Genomic DNA, 26,207 nt, shown 5'->3' on the forward strand with positions numbered 1-26,207 from the left:
AAATAACCCGATTTCACTTTATATAAATGTTCTGTCTTTGAATACGGGCATTCCAAAGGACTTAGGTTTCTACATAAGAATAGAGGGAGGCCCAGTTCAGCCCCTAATAGATTGGCTTTCCTTGTCAACAATAGCCTTTACTCCCCTGACTTACCTCTGACAATTGTCCTTGTCCCCTTCTTTAGCACCAAGACTCCTTTGGCCTTCAGGCATTCTAGCCATCTCCTTCCTCCATCAAGACTCCTGCGTACTACCCCCGACTAGATCACTCTCTTCTTTTACCCAAGTATTCCTTTCTCAGCGTTCAGTGCGCCTGCCTGTCCCTGTGACTGTGCTGCTGGTGTTCCTTGGTTGTGTCTTCCTGGGAACGATGCTCGCATCCAGCTAGCCGCATGACAAGATGCCTGGAAGACACTATTAAAAAAATCTAATGGATAGCCTAGCAGAATATGATGTGCAATTATTAGACATATATTCCTAAATGGAACAAAGAATTACTATTGAAAAGAATTGAATCCCTGAGGTGGCTTAGTGGATAAAATATCCTACCATATACCCTGGATGACCTGTAGAGCCCACATTAAAAAAAAAAAACAAAAAACAAAAAACCTTTTGCAGTGGCTCATGTCTGTAATTTCAGTACTCCTACAAGGTGAGGGACAGAGCTGGAGCCAGGAGAAATGCTCAGAAGCTTGTGAATGTAGGGCAGCTGTAGAAAAAAAGAAGAGAGACACTGCCTCAAAAACCAGGTGGAAGGGGAAAACGGACCCCAGAGAAGTCATCCTCTGACCCCCGTACTCATGTGTGGCATGCATGTGTATGTGGGTGTGTGGGTGTGTGTGTGTGCGCACTAATAAAAAAAAGTTAATTTTTATAAAACGTGCACATCAAAGACATCTCGATACATACTGAAAGGTGGCATGAGAGAGCAGTGAAAGACTTCTGTGGAATAAATAGGTCATTACCGTGACGAGACCATTTCATGTTTAGTTTACCTCTTGTGTGTTATATCGTGGTACTTGGAGGTGAGTTCTCTCAGCGGCACTCACAGGAGGCTTGTTGTGTTGTAGGGGATGTTCGAAATGACATTTATGTCACCCTCATCCACGGGGAGTTTGACAAGGGGAAGAAGAAGACACCTAAGAACGTGGAGGTGACCATGTCTGTGTTTGATGAGGAAGGCAACCTTCTGGAGGTACGTAGCATCCCCCACAAGTCCCGCCGCCATCACACCTGCTCTGTGTAGCAGCCGACCCGCTGTCCCTACTCACAGTCAGCATCCCCCATACCAGGGGTTTAGTTCTTCCTTTCCTGGGTTTTCGTTCTTACTTGATTTGTTTCTGTTTTTGAAGAAAGGGTCTCACTAGGTAGCTGAGGCTGCCTCTGCCTCCTGGGTGCTGGGAACCACAGGCATGTGGGAGCATACTTGCTTTCTCATAAGGAAAAACAAAATACCTAAAACTTGATAAACATGTGATTTTCCACCGGACATTTTTACTCTCGGGGACATTTAGAACTATTTTGACATTTCCCCTGTGCAGAGATATTGCAGGCCCCTTAGACTTTAGGGTCCCATGTTCTTTGACTTTTTCAAGCCGTGTGGGTACAATAAGCTTGAGCACGGTGGCGGAGGTATCCCGTAGGCCTCGGAAGGAGCACTGCCATCAGCTGGGCCAGTGGATTCAATGGACACCCACCTGGAAGAGCATTTTGACACTGAAGGCAGCGTTGGTGTAGGCCAGCTGACGCTCATTTCCAGTGTTAGTCATTAGGAACCTGCATTTGGTCTTAAATGCGGATGGTAGCGGCAAAGCCATAAGGGGATTCAGGTGAGTGTCCTGACTTCCAGTCCGGAGCTCCCCTGACTCTGGCAGCTTTCTGGCCAAACAAACGAGGACATCTTCATTTTGAGCTCAGAGAGTCGGGGCACCAGGTGGCCACTGGAGGACTCTGTTGCCTCTGCCTAATCGCTTTGCAATATACAAGTAAAAGTCTTGGTTTTCCCAAAGCTCTCTGGATGTCCTGGAATGATGCTCTTCAAATACCCAGTTCTTGATGTCTCTAATTCAACCATTATGTTTCTTTTGTGGGGGTGAGGTTGGTGTTTTGAGACAGAGTTTTTCTGTGTGGCTTTGGCTGTTCTGGACTCCCTTTGTAAACCAGGTTGGCCTGGAACTCAACAAATGATCTGCCTGCCTCTGCCTCCCGAGTGCTGGGATTAAAGGCAGGTGCCACCAAGCCCGGCTATTATGTTTCTTTAAAAGCAGAAAAGTGTACATATTCAGTAAAAAACTGTGCAAGTCATGGCATGCAGGACTTGGGGCTGAGGGGACCCAGGCAGCGTTTGGTGACGTCATGAGGCTTTACCGCATGCTGAATGCACCTGCTGCCCCTGTAAAGTCTCCCAGTGCAAATCTGGACAAGTGCTACTAGGCTCGTCTCAGATCCCCTAGGCCTCTAGTTTTGAATTGATGTTTGCCTGTTGTACATTCAGAAGCCTTTCCCTTTTGCCATACTTTTCATGACATAATATCTTCTTCTACTTGTGTCTTTCCAACCAAAGAAAGCCATTCATCCGGGAGCTGGGTACGAAGGCGTCTCGGAGTACAAGTCAGTGGTGTATTACCAAGTCAAGCAACCCTGCTGGTATGAGACGGTGAAGGTGAGAACTCTGTTTCTAACTCCTGTCGGCCCTGATTTAGATTCCTGTCTGTTTTTTAAGTCCCAAATCATTCTTAATCATATCTGGAAGTTTCAGCTAGGCTTCAGTAAGGGATGAACAGGGAATAGGACGGGGTGAGGTCAGGCAAGGGGTCAGGGTCTAATTAAAATAAATTGTATGAAGTTCTCAACTGATTGTTTCAGAAGCTGAATCGGTAGTTGAGAGGTCCTTAGAGCATCTGTTTTTAAGAAGCCCAACATTCCGAAAGAATGTTCTCATTCACAAATGTATAAAGACTGGAATAGAGACGCTTGTGGCTGTAATAAGGCGCTGCGCACAAGCAAAGATGTTCACGCTCTGCCATCAGCTTCCCAATGTGTTGTTCTTGTTGGCCCCCGCCCAAATGTGCTGGGCCTCTTTGGTGTAAGGAAGTGTTTCCTGAATATAAAGTGCTCTCAGAGCCGGCATTTCCCGTGGGCTCACAGTGGCCTTAAAACTAGACAATCGGAGGGGCTGGAGAGATGGCTCAGTGGTTAAGAGCACTGGCTATTCATCCAGAGGTCCTGAGTTCAATTCCCAGCAACCACATCATGGCTCACAGCCATCTGGAATAAAATCTGATTCTCTCTTCTGGTGTGTATGAACAGAAACAGAGCACTCATGTACATAAAGTAAATAAATAAATCTTTTTAAAACACAAAATATATTAGACATTTGGGTATTGCCATGACCTTTTCCCAAAGAGGTGGCCAGCTGAGAGAAGAGAGGTGACTATTAGGAACCTGGAGTGCCTTGGAGTCAATGTAAAACTGGTCACTTCTGATTACTGGGCTGCACATTTCCCACTGTCAGTGTCCTGTGAGTTCCAAGCCGAAAATCCACAGACAGAAACGTTGTCCTCATATCTCTTTTAGGAAACAGCTATTTTTCACATTCTTCTGTAGTCTGTGTTTTTTTATGGTGCTGTTCATATGAATTTATATTGTGCCCTTTTTTCTTCTTCTTCTTTTTTTTAAAGACAAGTTCTCACTCTGTAACTCTGGCTGTCCTAGAAACTACCATAAAGTCCAGGCTGGCCTTGAACTCACAGAGATCCACCTTCCTTTGCCTCCTGAGTACTGAGACTTAAGGCACACACCATTGCTCCTGCCTATGTGGCTCAGGCAATGTGAACGCTTCAGAATGTGTTTTTAGCCGTTCTAGAGAACCCTGGCTAAATATAGATACTAACGCTGTTACGCTGTCATCCTGTAACTTCCCGTATTACTATCAGAAAACTTCCCCACCCTGGCATTTCATCTTCTCTTATGGTTACCACTGTATCTGCGTGCGACTTCCACTTGGAAGCGTCCTGTGTAGACCTCAAAATCCAGGTCTTGTCCGTCTGAGTGCCGGGTGCATAATGTGTCTGAGCTCTGAAGCTGTGATAAACCGCAGAGTGGTCTCCCTCTGAGAGTCTTGGGAATGGCTGTGCGAGGGAAGCCTACTAGCCGGCCTCTGCAGGAACTTGTCCTGAGATAAAACGCAAACGCCAAATCTAAGTCTCTTTCTCAGGATAGTTAAGAGGAAGGATTTTGAGTATAGTCACCCTGAGCACAGGGTGAAAGCTTGAAGCGGTCAAGACATCATGCTGTGCCATGTAAATGTATGTGGCCCTGGGTCCAAAAGCGTGTATTATATAGTTGAGAGGATTGACTCCAAATGAGCCGTGCCTTCCGACTCCTCCCCTTTCTGCAGGTCTTCATTGCTATAGAGGAGGTCACCCGCTGCCACATAAGATTTACCTTCCGACACAGGTCATCCCAAGAATGTAAGTATTAGGTGGGTTGTGGCACACTTCCATTAAAAATGTACTGTTTTCCTGGCATGCTTTGTGAATCCCTGGATACCTGAAAAATAGATATTTGGCAACTTTAGTTCAGAATTCGTAGGTATCAGGAAAATAAAATGGTGATTTGATTTGATTTTTCTGAATGCTGGGACTGAACCCACAGTTATGTGCTCGCTTAATAAAGGCACATCCCCGGACCTATATTTCTGTTGCTGCTTATTTTTGAGACATGGTCTTGATATGTAGCTCGGGGTGGCCTCAGGGTTGCATTCTTCCTGCCTCAGTTTCCCCAAGTAGCTGGAGTTCGGAGTATGAGTCACACACCCAACTTCACTAAAGGGATTGAGGCAGGGGAGTTGCCGTGAGTGAATTTGATTTGAGGGTTCTCGTTCCTGCCGTGTGGAGAGAGTGTGGATGGAAAAGGCATGAAGGTAGATGGTGCTCTCATTCATCAGGCAATACAGAAAGCAGCCATATGTGAAACCGCAGGCTTTCTCAGTTTGGGGGTGGCACACATACCGCTGACCTGTGTTTAATTATCCTATGGTTAACATCACACCCCGGAGCTCATGTGAAGTTAACCTCCATAGCCGTCACCTCCTATTGTCTGCCCACACGGCTCAGGCATGTATTTCTGTCTTTTCAGCCAGAGATAAATCAGAGCGAGCTTTTGGGGTGGCCTTTGTGAAACTGATGAACGCGGACGGCACCACACTGCAGGACGGGAGGCATGACCTGGTGGTGTACAAGGTGGCTGTTGAGTGTTTCAGGGGCATCTTGCTGTCAGGGGGCGGGGGGGGGGAGGCTGTGCCTTGGTCCTGATTAGTAGAGGGCAGGGCCCCTGACTCTGCTGCCCATCATTAGAATGACACAGACAGTACAGGGCTGTGCTTGGCTAGAACCTGATAGGATGTAGTTTTCATATCACTGTGACCCAGGCATCATTCCTTTACTGCCTGGGCCCTGCTGCTTTTCTGTGTGTGTGCGTGTGTGTGTGCATGTGTCTATTCACTGCACTACACTTACTGAGATTAGAGTTTGAAGTACATGCTGGCAGATACCATTTCCCCACTAATGTCTGGCAGAAGGCAGCTCATGCATAGCTTATGTGAGTTGTACCTCACCAACGAACACTTTTCTTTCCTCAGCATCTCGGTAGTCTGTGAGTAGTTGCGGAATCTGTAGGGAGCTACTTCTCTGTCCGTTGGCCCAATGAAGTATACACATGACTATTTATAAGTTCAAGAGAGCTGGGTGGTGGTGGTGGTGGCAGCAGCGGTGGAGCACACCTTTGATCGCAGCACTCGGGAGGCAGAGGCAGAGGCAGATGGAGCTCTGTGAGTTCAAGGCCAGCCTGGTCTACTGAATGAGTTCCAGAACAGCCAAAGCTACACAGAGAAACACTGTCTTTAAAAAATAAATAAATAAATTCAAGAGGCTCAAACTCAACCTTATTCTATAATGCATGTATTTACTTCTGGCAGAGAGTAGAATATTCTGGTTTCTGGGTCACAACTCACTCCCTTATTATTCCATGATAAAGTTACATCTGCTGCAAATTCTGTAGGAAGATAATGCCTGAATTATATAGGGTTATAAATATAATTTGAAAAATTCATACACCTGCTAAGAATGCTTATGTTCTTCTAGGGGAGAGTATTTCTTACTAGCGTATGAGAGATGTTGTGCAGCTTCTAGCTTTTCTAACTTGCTTCCCTTTCAGGGTGATAATAAGAAAATGGAAGATGCTAAATACTATTTGAGCCTGCCTGGAACAAAAGCAGAGATGGAAGAAAAAGAACTCCAAGCATCCAGAAACCCATCCGTCTTCACACCCAGCAAAGACAGCACGAAGGACAGTTTTCAGATTGCCACCCTCATTTGCTCCACGAAGCTTACCCAGAACGGTAGGTGCGGGGACCACACGGGCACGGAATGTCCTGCTCTGCTCCTCCTTGGCTGCTTGGTTCGACTCACAGTACCAGACCATGTGGCACCAGGTCTTCTGAGACAGGATGCTCGGCCGTTGGATTCTGCCCTCTGCTCCTCAGGGCTATATTAGTTACTTCTCCAAGTGCTATGACAAAATGCTTGATAAAGGCAGTTTGAGTAAGGAACATTTATTTTAGCTGCTAGCTCACGGGCACAGCCCGTCACAGAGAGGGATGACCTAAGAGCGCGAGGCAGCTGGTCCCAGAGAGGAAACAGATGTGATGAGTGTACCGGTTCAGCTCCCTTGCTGTTTTCTATTCATCCGGGGACCCTAGCCTGTGTGTGATACTACTGTCCATGTTTTAAGTGGTCCTCCCCATCTCCCCTAAAACACCCTAGAAGCCCCCTCAAAGACGGGCCCAGAGGCTGGTCTCCTATGGGATTCTAAGTCCTGTCAGGTTGACAGTTAACATGCTCTTTAGAAGGAATCAGGTTTTGACAAATCAAGGCTGACTGTAAAATAAGGATGGTGTTGCAACTTTGACCCCGTGGCTGGACTCAACAGAGTGCAGTTGTGAACTCACTGAAGCCAGAACGCGATCTTGGATTCCTAGAAGATACGACAAGCTTGTGCCAGGCTCAGAAGCTAACTGTGGGGGTTGGGCTAGGGGCAGGAGACACGGATGACAGTATCACAAACTACTGATAGAGGTTACAGGTCCGGTGTTCACCGAGCTTGAGTTTAACTCCCAGAACTTGAACTTGGCACCAGTGAGATAGATGTACGTCAACACTTACGTATGGGAATGCTTTGTGATATTTACAGTGTGGACACACTGGAAGCAGCCCAAATGGCTGGTGGTTGGAATCCGTTTAAATTGTAGGGTTTAATGAAATAACGAAGTGTATGTGGCTACTGAACACTCAGTTTTAAAACGTAGTCAATGGCGTGGTGAACGGCACACTTCTCTGCGCGTGATTCGGATTTTTGTTTCAATATTTGGAAAGTAGTTGGAGCTAGGTCGCCTTCGTCGGTCCCAGCTCTGAAGTGACTTAGTTCCCTGTGACTCGGTTTCCCCATCTTTTAAACAGGAGTAACAAATAGTACACACTGGATGTCCTTTGTCTGAAATTTTCCGAACTAGAAATACTTTGGGTTTCAGGTGTTTAGAAATTGTTTGCCCACACAGAGCAAGTTATCCTGGGAGAAGTGGAATCATTGAATTCATTTGTTTCTGCATCTGTTGGCTGATCTGAGGAGCAGATCAAACTGGCGAAAGCTCACTCCTGAGGCCGCTCGCTAGCCATGTGACCTGGAGCAAATGCTTGAGTATCGCAAAGCCCATTTTTCTCCTCTGGAAAAAAAAATATCCCTACAGTGCAGTTGTGACATCAAAGTGCACTGGTGTGTCTGTAGGCTGCCCCTTCCCTCTGAATCCACCAGGCAGGGAATTGGAGGCTGGGAGGTTGGTCTGGAGTGTTTCCAAAGTTTACTTTCACAGTGATGATGTCATCGTTTGAGAAGCAGGTGTTCCAGTCAATCATTGTATGCGCTTGAGGATTAGCAGCTGGTTTGTTGTTGTTGTTTGTTTGTTTGTTTATCTTTTCTCCTTTGAAGGACTAAAGAAGATCACAAGGTTTTCTCTGATGTGTGTGAAAAATACTAAATTACAATAACCACCTTCTTAAATTAGCTACTTTGTTGTTGTTGTTGTGTTCAAGACAGGGTTTCTCTGGGTAGCCTTGGCTGTCATGGAGCACACTCTGTAGACCAGGGTGGCCTCGAGCTCAGAGATCTGCCCACCTCTGCCTCTCAAGTACTGGGATTAAAGGCGTGCACCACCACTGCCTGGCAAATTAGCTACTGCTGAGAGCAGTTAACTTCTAATAGTCTTCGTGTGTGTGTGTGTGTGTGTGTGTGTGTGTGTGTGTGTGTGTGTGTATGTGTGTGTGTGTGTGTGTGTGTGAGCTGTGTGTATGCACATGGGTGCAGGCAGGCATGTGTGCCTCACTGCACATGTGTAGGCCAGAGAACAACCTCGTATGTCAGTCTTCACTTTCCATCTTGTTTGAGACAGGGTCCATTGTTTGCTACTGTATAAACCAGACTGTCTCACTGTAGGCCCACTGGGAGGGTAAGACATTGGGCTATAGCTGTGTTCTACTGCAGCCAGCCTGATGTGGGCTCCACAGATCCGAGTTCAGGTCTTTATACTTGTGGGACAAGCACTTTTACCTCTAGAGGCATCTCTCTCCAGCCTAGCAGTGCTTACCTTTTCTAGGAAGTTCTGTAGCTGTGTCTTCTAATGTCTGTGATTTGTGTTTGCTCTTCCCAGTGGACCTACTAGGCTTGCTAAACTGGCGCTCCAACTCTCAGAACATCAGGCACAACCTGAAGAAGTTAATGGAAGTAGACGGAGGAGAGATCGTTAAGGTATGCCTCTACATCCGTAGTAGCCACAAGTATACATCCTGTGTTGTTATTTCAGCAGTTTCAGTTAAGCCAACTGCAAATCCAAAACTCAATATCTACATAGCTAAGCCAGTGTGCCGGTCTCACAAAAGTGTTGTATTCACATCTATTCTGCAAGAAGCCAATGACTCCCTTTCTTTTCTTATAATGTGTAGCAGCTTGGAAACAAAATAACGTCTTTGTCTTGCCTTCAGTTTTTGCAGGATACACTAGATGCGCTTTTCAACATCATGATGGAGATGTCAGACAATGAAACGTACGACTTCCTGGTGTTTGACGCACTGGTGAGTGGCTTCTCCTATTGGCCAGTGTTTATTCTTTGATAGTTCCTGGTTAAAGTACCAATAATATCATCTAGCAGAATTACTTGTATACATCTCTCTGAGTGTTTCTTTAGCCAAAACTCCCAGAAGTCATGTTGGGAACTAAAGACTTCTCTTCCAAGTGTTTGTTTTACAGTAGAGGTCAGCAAGCACTTCCTTTTCCACTCTCTGGTCAGAGCCCAGGAGGAGCCCTTGATAAAGATGTTTGTCTTTATCTTGCCATGTTGGGGAGGTCGCATTCATCAGTCAGAGATGACTCTTAGTGTCCTTACGTATGACAAGCAGCCTCGCAGGCAAGTGTGTCACACTGTGCCTACGCCTGTGCTGACAACTGAAGTCAGAACAGTGGTGGACGTAGCAATGGGCGGCTGGGAGAGGCAGGGGTATCCTGGGGACAGGAGGACACAGACATGTCTAAACCAAGCCTCATTTCCTCACAGTTGCAGGGAGTCTAGGGCAGGGTTTGACCTGTGGTTGAGGCTGAAGAGATAGGTAGATTGCAAATATGTGATGTTTACCAGCGTGGGGAAACTGGTCAGTTCAGCAGGGGGTCAGGGCATCAAAGCTAATGTTCTTGGAGGATGGAGGGAGGTAGGTGATACTGTCAAGCTAAAATGAACCCAGTCATGGTCGGGTTTATGGGAAACAGAGGCTGACTATAGAGATCATACAGATTAATCCCACAGGGACAGGGTAGCTGGCTCTGGGCACAGATGGCAATCCCACGTGCCTCTTCCTTTGTATACATCCTTCGTGCAGCGTGGTAACTTGTAGATATGCTCCCCATAGACATAAGGTACCACACTGTGAAGAAACAGAGAGACCAAACTCTGAAGTTTCCTGGGGTCCTCATACCCAGCTTGGAAAAATCTCATGGGAAACTGTGCTCCTTTATCATTCCCACATACCCCTTTCTCTGTCGTCCTTCCTCCTTTCCTGTGTTCTTTTGTGACTGACATCACCTCTTTGAGACACCAGCTTCCTGTGGCCAGTGGTGATGTCATGGATCAGTTTACCCACAGCAGTCTGCTGGTCACATGTAATCTCTCTCTCTAAGTTAAATGTAAATACACGCCCGAAGGCTTAACTTCAGTTTGAACAGTAGAATAAAAGTGCGGCAGAAATGATCAAGAAAGAAAAGGACCTAGAGGCTAGCGTCTTGCTCACGGGAAGACCACCTGGGCTGCCCATCGCTGCTGCTAATGCTGCCCACCTTTGGCAGGTCTTCATCATTTCGCTGATAGGAGACATCAAGTTTCAGCATTTTAACCCTGTCCTCGAAACCTACATTTACAAGCACTTCAGTGCCACCTTGGCACACGTGTAAGTATTGACTCAGGAGACCCGTGTGGTGTTGGAGTTGTTTAGGGGGCTGGGTGCTTGAGAAGCAAGAGGAGACTTCATGCAGTCAGGGCTGGAGGGCCCGACTGCGTCCTAAGCATCTTGGTTGAAAGGGGCTGTTTGAATAATGTGTCGATGGGACAAGGTCTTGGACCAAGTCCTTCGCTTCAGGAGATGGATGTATTTCCTAAAACCCCAGAGTGTGGGCTGGGGAGAAGGTGTGGTCAGCGAAGTGCTTGCTGAGTTTGACCCCAGGACCCAGGTAAAAAGCCAGGCATGGTGGTGTGTGCCTATAATCCCTGCCCTGGGGAGATGGAGACAGGATTATTCCTGGAACTTGCTGGCTAGTTATGCTGAATTAGTGAGCTCCAGAGAGAAACTGTGTCGGAAAATTAAAGTGGAGAATGATCATGGAAAACATCTGATGTGGACCTCTGGCCTCAACACATAGTATGCTCACACCCGTCTGTATGTATGTACACATGTACAAACGCATGTATACACACAGAACCAAAAGGACAAAGCCAAAGGACATAGAGTGGGGAGATGGAGACAGACACAGAATCCCAAAACAGGTGACCAAACTCAGGGTCTTAGGAATCAGATCACCGAGATGGACACGAGGCACCAAAGGGTCCGACAACGAGCTAGGCAAAACCAAGTCTGTGAGAAGAAGGTCAGGCCACGCCTCGGCCCTACTCCACAGCGCTTTAGGGAACCAATTGCTCATGGGATATTAGGCGATTTGGTTTATTTTCCTTTTACCCAAGAGGCAGTCGTTTTAGCCTTTTGCATAGAGCAGCCTTCCTTCAGTATGCAGTTTGTGGCTCACTGACTGAAGGAACCAACCTGCAGTGTTCTCTGTGCTGCTCCTTCTGGTGCTCAGCTCCTGGTGGCAGTGCACGTGGCTCCCCAACCCCCGCCCGTGAGTCCTAGTTACTGTGCAGAGCAATGGGACCAAATCCTGACAGGAATATAGGACTGGTCACCTGTCGCCTGGACAGTGGCTCCGTGCCAGGTCATGCTGGTGACTGCTCTCTGATGTATCAGGTCAGATCATTGTGCCCCAGTACAGGAACATAAGTCATAAGAAGACGTGAGGCAACGTACCTGTCAGCTAGCCTTACGATCAGTGCCTTCTGGGTCCAGAAGACAGCAGAGACACCGGCATTTGGTAGACTTCCACCCAGCACCTTGACTTTCCCAGGGGGTCAACAGCTACAACTGAGGAGATCCATCATGGATCCTAACCCCACTGAGCCCAGTGAGATCCCTGGACAAAGTCCAATTCCTTATTCTCCTGCCTCTGCCTCCTGGAAGCTGGGGTGACACATTTTCATGTTCTCGCCTGTCTTAATAGCCAAGGACACAGGGCCATAGCAGCACATAGACGAGGCCAGTAAAGGAGTTCAAGTTCAGACAAGTACCTGCCAGAAAGTAGCCAGCTAGCACTCTCTTGCTTCCCAGTTTTATTTGCAGCACTTGCTTAATTCTTCGTGTTTCACTTGCATTTGGGGATAATTCAAGAGGGAGGGGCATTGAGGCACACGTTTGTAATCACAGTGCTAGGGAGGCAGAGGTAGGCAGATCTCTGGGGTTCGTTGGCCTGCCAGCCTAACCAAAACTGTGGCTTTAGATTCAGTGAGAGATTGTGTCTCGACAAACAAGGACAGTGTTGTGGAGAACAACATCTGTGGTTAGTCTTTTGCCTCCACGTGCACGTGCGCACACATGTGCAAGCACATACATCTGCATATACAAGCCATAATAAGATGTAAAACTACATGAAATCCCAGAAGTTTGTCTATTTGGCCTGTTCAGACCATCGGATGATACAGAGCCAGATTGAGTCCACTTTTCCATCAGTGCAGTCTCCATCTGGTGTCGTGTGGATTTCCAAGGGGTGGAGCAGGCCGGAAGGAGTTAGCTCAGGCAGCTGCCATAGACAGGTATCAGCTCTCCTTCACAGGGCATCAGAAGAGGTCTCCTTTATATGCTTTTTCATTTGTTTGTGTATATGGTGTACCTGTGCGTATGGATGCGTGTGTGTGTGTGTCTGTGTGTGTGTGTGTGTGACTGTGTCTGTGCATGTGTGTTCATTCACATTTGAAGGCCCAAGGCTGATCCCAGCAGTCCTTCTGGGTCACTGCCCTAGTTTAGTTAGATGGCTTGCTTACAGGATCTCCCACCTCTGCCTTCTGAGTGCTGGACCACTCACCAGATGCACCTGGTACTTAGGTTCTGGGGATCCAAACTCCAATTCTCACATTTGCTGCTTGTGTGACTGGTGCTTGAGCCATCTCCCTAGCTCCAGCCCCATCATCTCCTGATCCTTCTTCTCAGCGCCACCAAAGGACACGTGTGTGTCTTGTGGAGTTAACTAACCCTAAGTTTTCCCAGTATTTCTAAGAAGGGAAGTGTCAAAGGTAGACGGATGTGGAAACAGAATAGCAGTGAGTTTGCCCAGGTAGGGCCATGTTCGAGGGGATGGTACATGGAAGCTGAGCTTTGTGCCTCCCAGTTTACCACTGTCCCTTTCTGTGTTGCGTAACCCAAGGCTGAGAGCGCCACGTTGCCCTTGACAATGCTGCTTTCTTAACCTTCCTTAGGAAACTCTCCAAGGTGCTGAACTTCTATGTGGCTAATGCTGATGACCCTAGCAAGACGGAACTGCTCTTTGCTGCTTTGAAAGCCTTGAAGTACCTGTTTCGGTTCATCATCCAGTCTCGGGTGCTCTACTTGAGGTAATGGTCCCAGCAGTAGGATGCTGCCGGTTCTCACCTAGATCCTCTTGTTCTTCATGAGCGTTTGGTTGGTCATTGAATAACCAAACTTCAGGTCTTTGGTGATGAAGGTGGGGATGGATTATGAGAGCACTGGAGAAGGTCCACCCGAGGTCCTTCTGCATCCAGAGAATTCTAAGGCAGTAATGACACCAAGACTCACGGGTGTAAACGGTTTGATACACTGCTTGCTCCAGAAGTCTCGATTGGTGATGATGGCTTTTAGAAAGACAGGTTTGGAGGATAACAATTGAGATGTAATATGAATATGAATAAATTAATAAAATGTATTTTTTTAAAAAATAGAAAGATTTTGTGACAAGCCAGGAGCTTGGGTTTAACCCAAGTGTGGTGACAGCAGTGGGAGAATTTGATTAGCGAGATAATAAACTCTGCCTTCTAAACGATCATCCCACTTCTTGTGTGAGAATGAAAGTGGGTGACCTCCTGATAGGCTGCTGCAGGGTGAGGCACTCAGGCTGTGCCTCAGATGCAAATGCAGAAGGTGGGTTGATTCTGGAGGAGGAGGTAGTTGGATGCTGTAGGACTTGATGGGGCAGCAGTAGAAAGGGAGGGACCTGGGCCAGCCTTGAGGTTGGGGTGGGCAGTGATGGCGTTTGATGAAACAAGCACCACTGAGAACTCAGCAGAACAATTAAAAGTGCTCCCTTCTGGTTGACTTTGAGGTGCTTTGGGGATTGATTCAGAGGTCGTCTCTTTTTTTTAATGTGTGTGTGGCACATGTGTTTTTACTGCATGTGCAACCTATTACAGGCTCATGTGGCCAAGCCTGGCCTATTACTTGGCTGCCAGGGACCTGAACTCGGGTCCTCACGATGACACATCAGCTGCTCTTACCCACTGAGCCATTTCCCCACCTCAGGTTCTTCTCTAACTCTGCCAAGTGGGTGGGTTGAGAATCACCAGTTATCGTCTGGCTGACTAATGCTCTCTGTGGAGCTCACGCTCCTTAGTTACTGTATTCCTTAACCAAGGCTTTGAGGACCGGAAGCAGCTTCAGGCTCCAGATTTGGGGAGGACTTTGGAATACCCAAAAGCACATAATAGGACACCTATGGGTGGAACTAGGATCTAAAAGCCGGGGTCTTTTATTTCCCATATACCTCATTCACATAGGCTGAAGGTGATTTTTATACACTTTCTTCATGCATGTCCATTTTGACTGACCCCTCATGTGGGATCAGATAGGGAACTTTTTACCTGTGACGTCATGCCAGCACTCACAAAAGGATTAGAGTTTTGGAGACGTTTTGGACACTGGATTTTTAGAAAGATGTCAATCGGTGTGTTCGTGTGAATGGAGGAGACTAATCTAGAAATGTAGATCTATACGTGTGAACGCGCTTGAGTGTGTTCAAATAATCGGAATTCATTACACCTACTCTTGAATACTTGGTGGAGTTGCCATCAGGGGCCCAAGTGCACACTCTGTTCTTTAAGACAGCTGTGTTCGGGGAAACTAGCCAGAGACCTTCTAGTGTGCACTTAGGTAAAACCACCAACTTGTGAGTTGATGGCAACGTACCTTATGAAGACAAAATGCTCTCATCAAAGCAAGTGCTTGTCAGTAACATTCTGCCTTGCAGCAGGGCAGGTAGCAGCAGCCTGGGAGGGACGGTGGAGAAGTTAGGTGATAGCTAGGATTTGTAGGCTAGGTTGGGGAGCTTCTCCACGGTGGTGCTTTTGACCCCAGCTCAGATGGAGGCTTGATGCAGTGAGATAGTGGAGAGGAAGGAAAGAGGAGGGATGCTGGTGGAGAATGAGCTGACTCAGCCACCAGAGATGTCTGCTCTGGGAGCCTCCGCCTCTTGTTCTTATTCGTGAGCTGCGGAAGGCAGCCATGCCCAGCTCACCTGCTCCATCTACACAGTGGCTTTCTGCAGGGTTTCCTCCTGCCACAAACTAACAGGGCATCTCCAGGCTTGAACCCTTCAGCCAGCTCCAGCCATTAGCCTGGTTAGCCAGCGAGGTGGTTAGAAAGTCACCTACGAATGGCCACTTTGCTTTTGTCAGAGTCTTGATGTCTTTTCCGTCTCTTTGGGCTGATGTGTAGTCCCTTAAAAACAGCCCTGGGTGCACCCATGGGATATCTGTGCACACTTAGAGATGGTGTCCAGCAAGGCACTGACCTCTAGTGTCGTTTTTTGAGACCACAAGTCTTCTGTCCGTTTTCTTTTTCTCGTTAGGTTTTATGGTCAGAGTGAAGACGGAGATGAATTTAACAACTCGATCCGCCAGTTGTTTCTTGCTTTCAACACGCTGATGGACAGGCCGCTAGAAGAAGCTGTCAAGATCAAGGTTAGCCTGGTGACCCTGTGGGTGACGCCTTGAAGGCCCCTCATAAAGATGTGACGTGGTAGGACGGGAAACATGAAGTATGCTCTTGAAGGGTGGGAGATGCTTAGCAGAATAGGAAGAAGGAGAGGAAAAGTGGGTGAGGCTGTGGCTCTGTGATAGAGCGCTTGCCTAGCATGCGTGAGGTCCTAGGTCCAGCCACAGCACTGCCAAAACCAAACACATAATCAAAGTAAATATATGCACATTTTAACCTTCGTATACATTTGTGTTTTCAAACGTCATCTCACCAAAGACAGGTCACCTCTTTGGACATCACTTGAGTGGATGTTACAAATCTTGCTTGCCCCCCTTGATTTTAGCAAACTGATGCCCCTGCTGTCATGGGTGGCAGTTTCTCTTCTCTGTCCTCCTCTGGCTCCTTCTACATGTGCAAAGTCAGCAACAACAGCAACGGTTTTTACAACTGTGAACCATGTAATCCGTGAGGGCACCGGTTTAAATATTATTATTTCTTCCTTGCTTTTAGTGGTGACTTGGTGGGGGAAATTTGAATAACCTCCAATATATGGACTGTAAATGCACAGAGACTTTCTGTAGTGAAGACCAGGGAGGGTCTGTGCCTCTTGCGATTTCAGAAGGAAGGTTGAGGGGTGGGGAGGCCATTCTCAGCATCACCAACATCTCTCAGCAAGGGCGCCCGCTTCCAGTTCCCTATTTAAAGCTAGGGTTTATGTCTTCCTTGGCACTGACTGCCTTTGTGTGTCTCACAGGGCGCAGCCTTGAAGTACCTTCCCAGCATAATTAACGATGTCAAACTGGTCTTTGATCCCATGGAGCTCAGGTGAGAAACAGAACACTACTGGTGTCTCAAAAGTAGCCGAGCAGCCCAGTGCTGGGCAGAGCCTGAGTTGCCCTTGCTCTTGTCCTTTATGATGCTAAGGGAAGGAGCATCTCCTTGTGCTCAGTCCTGTGGAAGAGATAAGCAGGACACAGAAATGGGATAGACTTGCACTACGGCTCTCTGTGAGAAAAGAGGCCACGCAAAGGAAAAGTAGCCTCGCAATGCAAAGTACAGTGGCCCTTAGAGAAGAGATGGCTAGAAAAAAGCTGAAGCAACAGACAGGTCGGGGGGAATAGCGCTGGCGAGTGTGGGTGTGTTGGGTCTTCCAGGCACACAGTCAGAACCCTCTAAGGCAGAACCCTCTAGGGAGCGGGACTAGAGCCCCAGAAACCTCGAATCAAGTCTTAGGTCATCAGTGAGCATTCCAGCTCCACTCTTCCTGCCCAGCCCTCAGAACAGGGAGGTGTGTAAGGATGCCCGCCGCCCGGCTGAGTGAACGCTCTGACCCTGCGGCTTCTCTTTCAGCGTGCTCCTCTGCAAGTTCATCCAAAGCATTCCCGACAACCAGTTGGTCCGGCAGAAACTGAACTGCATGACCAAGATAGTAGAGAGCAGCCTTTTCCAGCAGGCAGGTGAGTCTCCCTCAGAACCTGTGGCGTTTGGGGAAGAGGAAGAAGTCAGACGCCTTCTGCTTCAGTATGCTCATGTGCCGGAGTGGCTCACTGTGGTGTTACAGCGAGCATTCCTAAGTCTGGTACTTCATTTTTTTCTGTTCTCTTGTCACTCTGGCTCAGATCAGACTAGTTTTGTTTCTAACAAGTGAAGCCTCTGTTTAAATTGAATACAACAGTGTGTTTGCAGCATAGCTATGTGACATTTATTGTGTTCACAAAAGACAAAAAAATGGAAAAAGGAATTAATAGTAAGCTTATTAATGAAATTTTATAAATGAATTGTTAAGAAGAACAGGAAAGAGATTCCAAACCCTCCCCCAGGCCAGGCTTATGTCTGTGACAGGCTGCACTTCCTGCCTGGGTTTTGTTTTCTTGTTTAATTTGATTTGAGTTTGGTACCAGCAATAACCTTAGTTGCCTGCTGGTTCTTTTTTATTCTTTTATTTACTGATTTTATATGCTTGCTTGCTTATTTATTTATTTAGAGAAAGGGTTTTTCTGCATATCCCTGGCTAGCCTAAAACTTGCTATATAGACTGGGGTTGCCTTAAACTCAGAAATCAACCTACCTCTACATTTTTAATTTTTACTTGCTTATTTATTGATTTTATTTGTTTGCTTGCTTGTTAGTTTGTTTGTCTGAGAAACTGTTTCTCTGTGTAGCCCTGGCTGTCCTGAGACTTGTTCTATAAATTGGGATGTATTTAAATTCAGAAACCCACCTATCTTTGCCTCCCAAGTGCTGGCATTAAAGGAATATGTGACCACTGCACAGCTCGTTTGCTGGTTCTTAAAGTCCAGCAGTTTTAGAGTCTGTTTAATCTCAATCTCAATCTCTCTCTCTCTCTCTCTCTCTCTCTCTCTCTCTCTCTCGCTCTCTCTCTCTCGCTCTCTCTCTCTCTCTGTGTGTGTGTGTGTGTGTGTGTGTGTGTGTGTGTGTGTGGTGCCCAAGGAGGTCTGAGGAGGTGTCTGATCCCCTGGAGCTAGCGTGACGGATGCATGTGAGCCACTTGATGTGGGAGCTGGGGGCCACTCAGGTCCTCTGAAAAAGCAGCAAGTGCTTTTTAACTGCTGAGCAGTCTCTCCAGCCAGCTTTACTGTCCCTGGTAGTTACTATTGTTTCTTTCCTTTCTTGCTGAACAAGTTTCCTCTTTACAGTCCAGGCTGACCTCAAACCCTCGCTCTTCCCGCCTATCCCTTGAGTGCCAGGGTTGTAAGCACGTGCCGCCACAGCCAGCTAGACATTTCTTTCCTTTTTACATGGAGGTCAGAGGAACTGGTAGGAGTCACTTCTCTCCTTGCACTATGTGTGTTCTGGGCATCAGATTCAGGAGCCGTCTCGCCCTTCTCCAGTTAGAGTGTTCTAATTGGAGGACGTAAACTCACTGGTTACAGTCCCTTTTGTGATGTTGGGAGAACTTGGAGTCCTCCTAATAAAGTGTCGTAGTGGAGATCCCAGGAGAAGGATGTAGGAAGTGAGACTCACCATAGGCCAGGTGTCCACGAAGATGGGAGTGAAATGTACTGGTGTTGGGCAAGGGAAGCCTGCTGCTCATGGGAATTTGATAATTAATTGTGTCTTGTCAGGTCAAAACATTTCTGAGAACATGTCTGTCTGTCTGTCTTTATTTTTATCTGCTTCATGTAACTTAGTGCTCATGGTGACATTTAAAACAAACAAACAAACAAACAAACAAACAAGAAAACTGTAGGAGTTGGTGGTGTAGAACATGTGACTGCCATGTATAAAGCCATGGTTTCAATCCATAGCACCAAAAACACAGAATATGGAATTTTTTTAAACAAAAAGGGGGAGTGGGTAGGCGGGAGAGACGGCTAAGTACTTCAGAGCACTTACTGCTTTTGTGGAGAACCCAGACTCAATTCTCAGCACCCTCGTGGCAGCTCACAACCATCTGCAACTCCGGCTCCAGGAGATCTGATGTTTTCTTCTAGCCTGGGTGGGCCACTGCTTGAATTTTTTACACATGAACCCAAGCCAGCCCGCACGCACGCACACACACCCGCACATGCACATGCACACACACACACACCTTCACTGTTTTGAAAATTAAAACCTGGAGAGATTGTTGCAAAAATTACACACTGTTGGGGCTTAAGTGTGTGTCTCAAGCTGGGCATGATGGCACACGCCTTTAATCCTAGCACTCGGAAGGTAAAGGCAGGTGAATCTCTGTGCGTTTGAGGCCAGCCTGGTCTACAAAGCGAGTCCAGGACAGCCAAGGCTACACAGAGAAACCCTGTCTTGAAAAACAAAACAAAAAAAAGGTGTGTGTCTCAGCCATAGAGGCAGAAGCCCTCTTTTAATCCCCAGCATTGAGAAAAGAAAGAACGTGGTCAGTGCTCACAGCTCATCTGCCTGTGGCAGGAGTTTCTTACTAAATGAACTCCAGGGGGCTGGAGAGGTGGCTCAGAGGTTAAGAGCACTGGCTGCTCTTCCAAAGGTCCTGAGTTCAATTCCCAGCAACCGTATATTGGGTCAGAGCCGTCTATAATAAATGAACCCCAGGGAAAGGTCTTAGCTTCATGCCTGTGTTTATGTCTCTGTGCTCTGCTGGCTGGGCTGCCTCCAGGGTGTTCAGAGGCCAGTAGAATGGCAGAGGGAGCAAGCGGGTCTGGAGGAAGCCATGTGCGAGCCATTTTCTGTTCTTCTTCAGAGTGCAGGGAGGTGCTGCTGCCGCTCCTGACAGACCAGCTCAGTGGCCAGCTGGACGACCACTCGAGCAAACCCGACCACGAGGCCAGCTCACAGCTTCTAAGCAACATTCTAGAGGCGCTGGACAGGAAGGATGTGGTGAGTCCAGTCATCCTCTTTGGCCTGGGCCCAGTGCTGGTCCCTTTGTACCCAGCAGGAAACTGTGGCTGTCCTCATCTCAGGCAATGTGTAGGAGCACTGAGGAAATAGAGCAAGTGGTACCCTTCTCAGAATGCACTAAACTTGCTGTGCCTCACACTAGGTTGAGATACAAACAAAGTGACTTAGTTTCGGGGTGGGGCCTCAGTGGGCCAATTTTCCTCATTGGCTTACTGTTGAGGCCGTTGACAGTGCTCTTATGGACTCTAAGTTGGTGAGACGTGGTGACACACACTTTAACCTCAGTATTCAAGAGGCAAAGGGAGTCAGTTCTCTAAGATAGAGGTCGGATTGCTCTACCTGGTGAGTTCCAGACCAGCCAGGGGTACTTGTTAAGACCCCATCTCAAAAACCAACCAACCAACCAACCAAATCTGTAGGTTCGTGGGCTAGGAAGATGGCTCAGTGGGCAGAGAGCTTGCCATGCAACCATGAGGACCTGAATTTACATTCTCTCGGACACACGTGAAATCTGGGCATGGTTAACGTACATACATGTAACCCAAGCACTGTTCTGTAGAGACAGGCATAGCCCCAGGGTTCACTAGCCAGCCAGTCTACCCAAAATAGTGAACTGTAGATCCAATGGAAGACCCTAACTCAGCAAATAAAGTAGCGAGAAGAAAGGCCCTGGCGTCCACACACACATGTACAAATAAGTGCACATGCGCACACCTAAACCTTAAGGAGAGAAACGAACTCATTTCTGCTAAGACCCACTAAGATGATTTTCCTGCAGGAACTGGTAGAGCTCCTGGGTTCTGGTTTTATCTTCTCTCTGACATTCTTATCGTCTCTGGGGCCCATTAGAAATGGCTTTATTCTTGGTATTCTCTATGAACTAGCCCCCAGCCCCGCCTCTTGAAAAACGGGAGCCGACCCTGCCTGGGTTTCCTGTGCCTGGTGTTCGGGCCCCATTGGAGAAGCTGGGAAACGTCACAGGCATGTTCTCTTGAACAGTGATGGTACAGGAAAAAAAAAAAGAGTCTCACCCCAAACATAGTCTGTATCCCTCCATGGTTGCCACGGGCAGGGCCTCGCACAGGCCGGGGAACCACCTGTGCTTTTTGGCCTGTGCTTCTCAGCAGTATCTTTAGATTCTAGTCTGCCAAAGGACACAAGAAATACTCCCACTTTGTCTCTCTCCCTCCCCCCCACACCAACTCTTACTTGGCTGCATCAGCCATGGCTCAGTAGCCTACCTTATCCCCAGCTTGTCAGTCTCTTGGGTACGCCTGTATTTCTTCCATGGCAGCCTTGGCCCCAGAAGCATCTGAAGATACCACTGTTTTCTCCCATTAAGCCCTAAACTTGTCTTTCCATATCCTGAGCCCGTCATTCATGTACTGTTTGTACAGTTCGTTTGATATTTATTCGGGCTGATAGTCCCTCCCCTTTTTATCCTGACAGACACCTGTAGAAACCATTTCCCAATAGTGCTGAGATTCAGAATTTGGTTCCTAACCATGAACTTGGTAGTGAATAAAAAAAAAAGTGACCAGGCATGTCATATACATAGCATTTTTTTAAAGTAGCTCTTAACTGTGGCAACGCATACGAGGCCTGTACAGCTTCAAGCCAGACAGGGCCCCAGAACTGAGAGGGCCAAGTGGAAGAACAAAGAACCCATCTGCAGTTGACATCGTTGGCAAAGGAAAAAATGGCGACCCTGAAGCTGAGTGAATGCCGTGCCAACCACAGGAAGGGAAGGAATTAGAGCGTGCACAGTGTATCTGGAACTGTTTTTGTATTAGTTCAGTTGAGTCCAGTAAGAGCGCTGTTACCTTTCGCAATGGTGAAAGCTAAAGGTTGGTGACGTGGAATAATGGCTCAGAGCCTGACGCGACTGCCAGAACAGTAAAGACCTGGGGTGGTGATGATGCCCATTCCTTCATACCGCACCACAGAGTAGGTTTAGTTCCTGGAAGTTCCAGGAGCTGGGAGTCTGAGGTGAGCGGGGCAGTCAGTATGGCTGAGCTCTGGTGAGGGCACTCTTCAGGGCTTGTGGATGGCCGCCGTCTCCCCGTGTGGTCTCGTGGTCTCTACTCCATGAATGCGCAAGCTGGAGACCGAGTGCAAGAGCAAATGCACACCCTGCTCCTCGGCGTCTCTTCTACTAAGGGCTCTAATCCCATCAGATGGGGGCCCCACCCTCGTGACTTTAGTTACCCTAACAGAGGCCCTCTGATATTACTGGGTATTGGGGCTTTAACATTTGTACTGAGAAAGAATCATAAACATTTATTGCTCAACAAACACCTAGCCTTGAGTTGGGATTTTTGAGGGGGAGGGGACTTGTTGTTTGGTTGGTTGGGGGTGATTGTTGCCCCTGTATAGAAGTATCGAGAACTTTGAACTTTCCCTGGTCGTGTCCTGTGCATGGGCCTGGCTGTCCTGGGTACCCCACGTCTGCTCAGCAGCACCATTAGCTGGGGGTGTCACAGCTGTGTTTCTCCTGCAGGGCCCCACTTCAACACATGTACAGCTGATCATGGAGAGGCTGTTGAGGAGGATCAACCGGACTGTGATTGGGATGAGCCGCCAGTCTCCTCATATCGTGAGTCTCCTCCTGGTAGCCCACACTGCCGGCACAAGGTCTCACTCCAAGGGCTGGACACCGAACCCATGGAGGCCCAGCCGTGTCACAGTTATAACTTACAAGCATATCTTAGCTTCTATATGAGCTTTTTAGTTTATGAGACCCTTTGAATTGACTGTTGACTGAAAAGGGGCAGATGTCAATGTCATAAATAATTAGAGATTGGTGTGTTTTTAGAAAGACCATTGCCCTGTCCGTTATGCCTAAATAGTTGTCAATAAAGGGCACAACTGAGACCAGAATAATGGTGAAAAGCTAAATGGTGTGTTATAATTAAAGTGAAAAGGGTGACACCAAAAGCCGAGGTTAGATTTTAATTAGAGGGCTGTTCTATATGGGCCGAAGACTGGTCTATGATGGCCATACTTTTGATATAAAGGGTTGACTTATTAAGAATAAATAGCAAGTAGCAGATAGAAGCAGCAGCAGACAGGCAGACAGCAGAACGTCAGCAAATCGAGTTTCCAGCATCCAGCAGAGGCGACTGGAGTGGGCCCCCTGAGAGAGCAAACAAAGGCTACATCAAAAAGGGGGCTCATAAGCATCCACAGCACTCAGCTGGCAATTGAGACAGTCAAGCCGGAGCTCTCTAAGAAACTGAGCATTCTCTCCATGGCTGAGCTTCCTGTGGCTGCCTCTGGCTTCCTGTCCCCCTGCAGACATTTCTGTGTATGTGAGGAACAGTAGTAATCCCTGCTGGAGTGCTTTTTTTTCCAGCTGTTCTTGGGGCAGTGTTTCTCTTTTAAATTTCACTTACTCATTTCATGTGTGCGTGTGTGTAAGGGCGTACGTGTTCCACATATCACACATGTATGGAGGCCAGAGAACAACCTTCAGGGGTCATTTTTCTCCTTCTACCATGTGGGACCCAGGGATCAAACTGAGACCATCAGACTTGGGACAAGCACATTGCCAGCTCGAGGATATAAGGTTTTTTTTTTTTTTTTAACAACCTGTTTGCTGTATTCATGTGCCCTGGCACAGAGTTGGGGTCTTGGGCAGGCTGCCCCAAGCAAAAGGGTTTTTGGAGAACACTTGAAACAGACAGGCCAGGGCCTAGGCAGTATCGTGTGTTTGTGCATTCATCTCAGTGTCCAGAATGGTGTTTGGCTAATTTTATATAGTTGTCATTTTTAGCTGGAATGATAGGCATTTCTTTGAAACTTGAACAGTTAGCTCAAAAGCTAATAGGACTAAGGAGCCCTTTATTAACTAGGTGGTTTAAAAATAAGCGTGTTCAGTGGCCTTTACGTCATCATAGCAGCTGTTTAGAGATTTAAAGAAAATGCACCTGAGTCACACAAACATGAGAGCAAAAATAAATGGGATAGAGATGAACAGTCAAGTAATAACTGTCACAATGTAATGGAATAATTATACCATATTAGATACCTGCAATTGAGTGTGAGTGTGTGTATGTATGTGTGTATGTATATATATATATATATATATATATATATATATATATATATATATATGTCTATGTATGTGTGTATGTGTTTATTATATGGTTATGTGTGTCTGTGTATACGTGTGTGTGTGTGTGTGTGTGTGTGTGTGTGTGTGTGTGTGTTTATTCCTAAGTAAGACAGAACCAAGGGATTTACACATTGAACTTTGATTATGTGGTAAGACCTTTACATTTCTGTAAAGACACTGAAGATTTTTTGAATTAATATAAATTGAAAAGCAAATGAGTAGTTTGGAGAAAGTTATTTGTCTTTCATTTGGTTCTGTACCTTTACAGTAAATGTTAAGTGAAATGAAAAATTCTATGTGAAAAATTAAATGCTAGAGCAGCCTAAAGAAAACAAAGATGGATATGTACCTGGTCTATAAGAAAAGGGTCCTTGAGTTTCCAAATATTAAAAAAGAAGGAAAAAAAACCCTAGATTTTTTCTGATAAAAATGTAATTCCTATAACTGAAAATAGATATGTGAAGTTGAGGTCATATCACACGTGGAAAGTCACTGATAGACTTACAATACAAAGACCACTGTAAGCCAATAATAAGATAACGTTTTAGTTGAGTAAGTAAAGAATATGAACAAATGGGATGGGGCATAGCTCTATGGAGAGAATGCCGGCCTGGCATGCGCATGGTTCTGAGTTTGATCCCTAGCGCCCTATGAACCAAGGGAAGAAGGCATGGATGCGCACGCCTGCAACCCAGCACTGGGGAGGTGGGGCAGGAGGAGCTGAGGTTCAAAAGCTTCCTCTGTTATGTAGGGAACTGGAGGTGAGCCTGGGCTACCAGCAACCTTTTCTCAGAAAAGAAAACAGAATAAGAATAAAACGGAACATAAAAGTAAAATGACCGAAACCATAGGGAAGAGATGTCTAATTCGGAACAAAAGTCGTGCAAATTAAACGAAAGTGAGATTAAATTCGAAATCCAGAGTAGGCGAGAGCCCCGAGACACAAATAGCATTTGATTATTGTATAAATGCAGAGTGTATGGTGATAATTTGTAAAATATGTTCCGAGCTTAATACAGTTTGCACTGCCTTATGGGTAGGAAAAACAAAAGCATGTTCAGTAAAGAGTCTAAGACAGACGTTCAGAGGGAAGTGTGCGAGTGCTGGCCCCTTTCCTCTGAAGCACGGCATGCTGTATCATCTCTGTGAAGTTCATTTAAAATCATGTGGCTTTTGTGTTTACATGAGCACAAAAGGTAGTCAATTTCCACTTGGGCTAGGAAATGAGGTCTGTGATCCAAATTTGTGTAGCTGAGGGAAGAGCACCCCTAAATGTGTAACTTGGACCACATGAGTAGACACTACCATCACTGTGGTGCACTCCCTCCCTCCCTCCCTCCCTCCCTCTCTCTCTTTCTATCTTTCTCTCCCTCCCCCCCACCCCCCATCCCCTTCTTGGAGTCTGATGCAGAGTTCTGTGTGGTTCACAGACTAGATGGAAGTGTCCAAAGAGTTCTGGCGTCAGAGAAGTGGCTTGCAAGGGTTCCCGTCCCCTTCCCACCCTGCCCTCCATCCTCCTCAGCGTTGCTGCAGGTTAAATACCCCTTATTGGAAATAGTTGGGACCGAGGAATTTCAAACGTTGGAGTGTTGGGAATTTTGGAGTATTTGCATGGATTTTATGATTGAGCGTCTCCAGCCCCTAAAACCCTGAACCCAAAATGCTCCAGAAACCTAAAACTGCCCAGAGCATTCCAGATGTTCCCTGACAGAGGTTTGGCTGGCACCTTCTGTTTTCGTTCTGTTTTCCACCCACCTTCCAGCCTTCAGCCTTGACTCATCTGTGTATGCCAGACATTGTCCCAAGTGTTTCTCTTCAGCTGTGCCCCAACCAGGACCTCAGAACCCACGAACCAGCTTGTCTTAACTGGTCACTTGATTGCAATCCTTAATGCACCTAAACTAGCGTTTCTCAACCTGCAGGTCGTGACCCTTTCACAGGGGTCACCTAAGACCATCTGCATATCATATATTCATGTTATGGTTCACAACAGTAGCAAAATTACAGTTAAGAAGTCACAGTGGGGGGTCACCACAACATGAGGAACTGGGTTAAAGGGTTGCAGCTTCTGGAAG

The 26,207-nt window shown here is 46.9% G+C and overlaps 1 protein-coding gene across 2 annotated transcripts in view; it reads left to right on the plus strand.

The window, feature by feature from the left end:
• DOCK5 (dedicator of cytokinesis 5) overlaps positions 1-26,207 on the plus strand; it is a 188,418-nt gene that overhangs the window by 112,732 nt on the left and 49,479 nt on the right. For both annotated transcript variants that reach the window (XM_084766988.1, XM_084766989.1), the window contains 14 exons: positions 1,071-1,195; positions 2,564-2,662; positions 4,400-4,472; positions 5,140-5,243; positions 6,217-6,400; positions 8,762-8,859; positions 9,093-9,182; positions 10,444-10,544; positions 13,172-13,306; positions 15,553-15,664; positions 16,435-16,505; positions 17,031-17,137; positions 19,858-19,994; positions 22,516-22,611. In XM_084766988.1, coding sequence (XP_084623114.1) covers positions 1,071-1,195; positions 2,564-2,662; positions 4,400-4,472; positions 5,140-5,243; positions 6,217-6,400; positions 8,762-8,859; positions 9,093-9,182; positions 10,444-10,544; positions 13,172-13,306; positions 15,553-15,664; positions 16,435-16,505; positions 17,031-17,137; positions 19,858-19,994; positions 22,516-22,611 — 1,532 coding nt within the window. The remainder of the gene's footprint in view (positions 1-1,070; positions 1,196-2,563; positions 2,663-4,399; positions 4,473-5,139; positions 5,244-6,216; positions 6,401-8,761; positions 8,860-9,092; positions 9,183-10,443; positions 10,545-13,171; positions 13,307-15,552; positions 15,665-16,434; positions 16,506-17,030; positions 17,138-19,857; positions 19,995-22,515; positions 22,612-26,207) is intronic.

Source organism: Acomys minous, assembly GCF_964271855.1.
Source record: "Acomys minous genome assembly, chromosome: 18".
Classification (NCBI taxonomy): Eukaryota; Metazoa; Chordata; class Mammalia; order Rodentia; family Muridae; genus Acomys; species Acomys minous.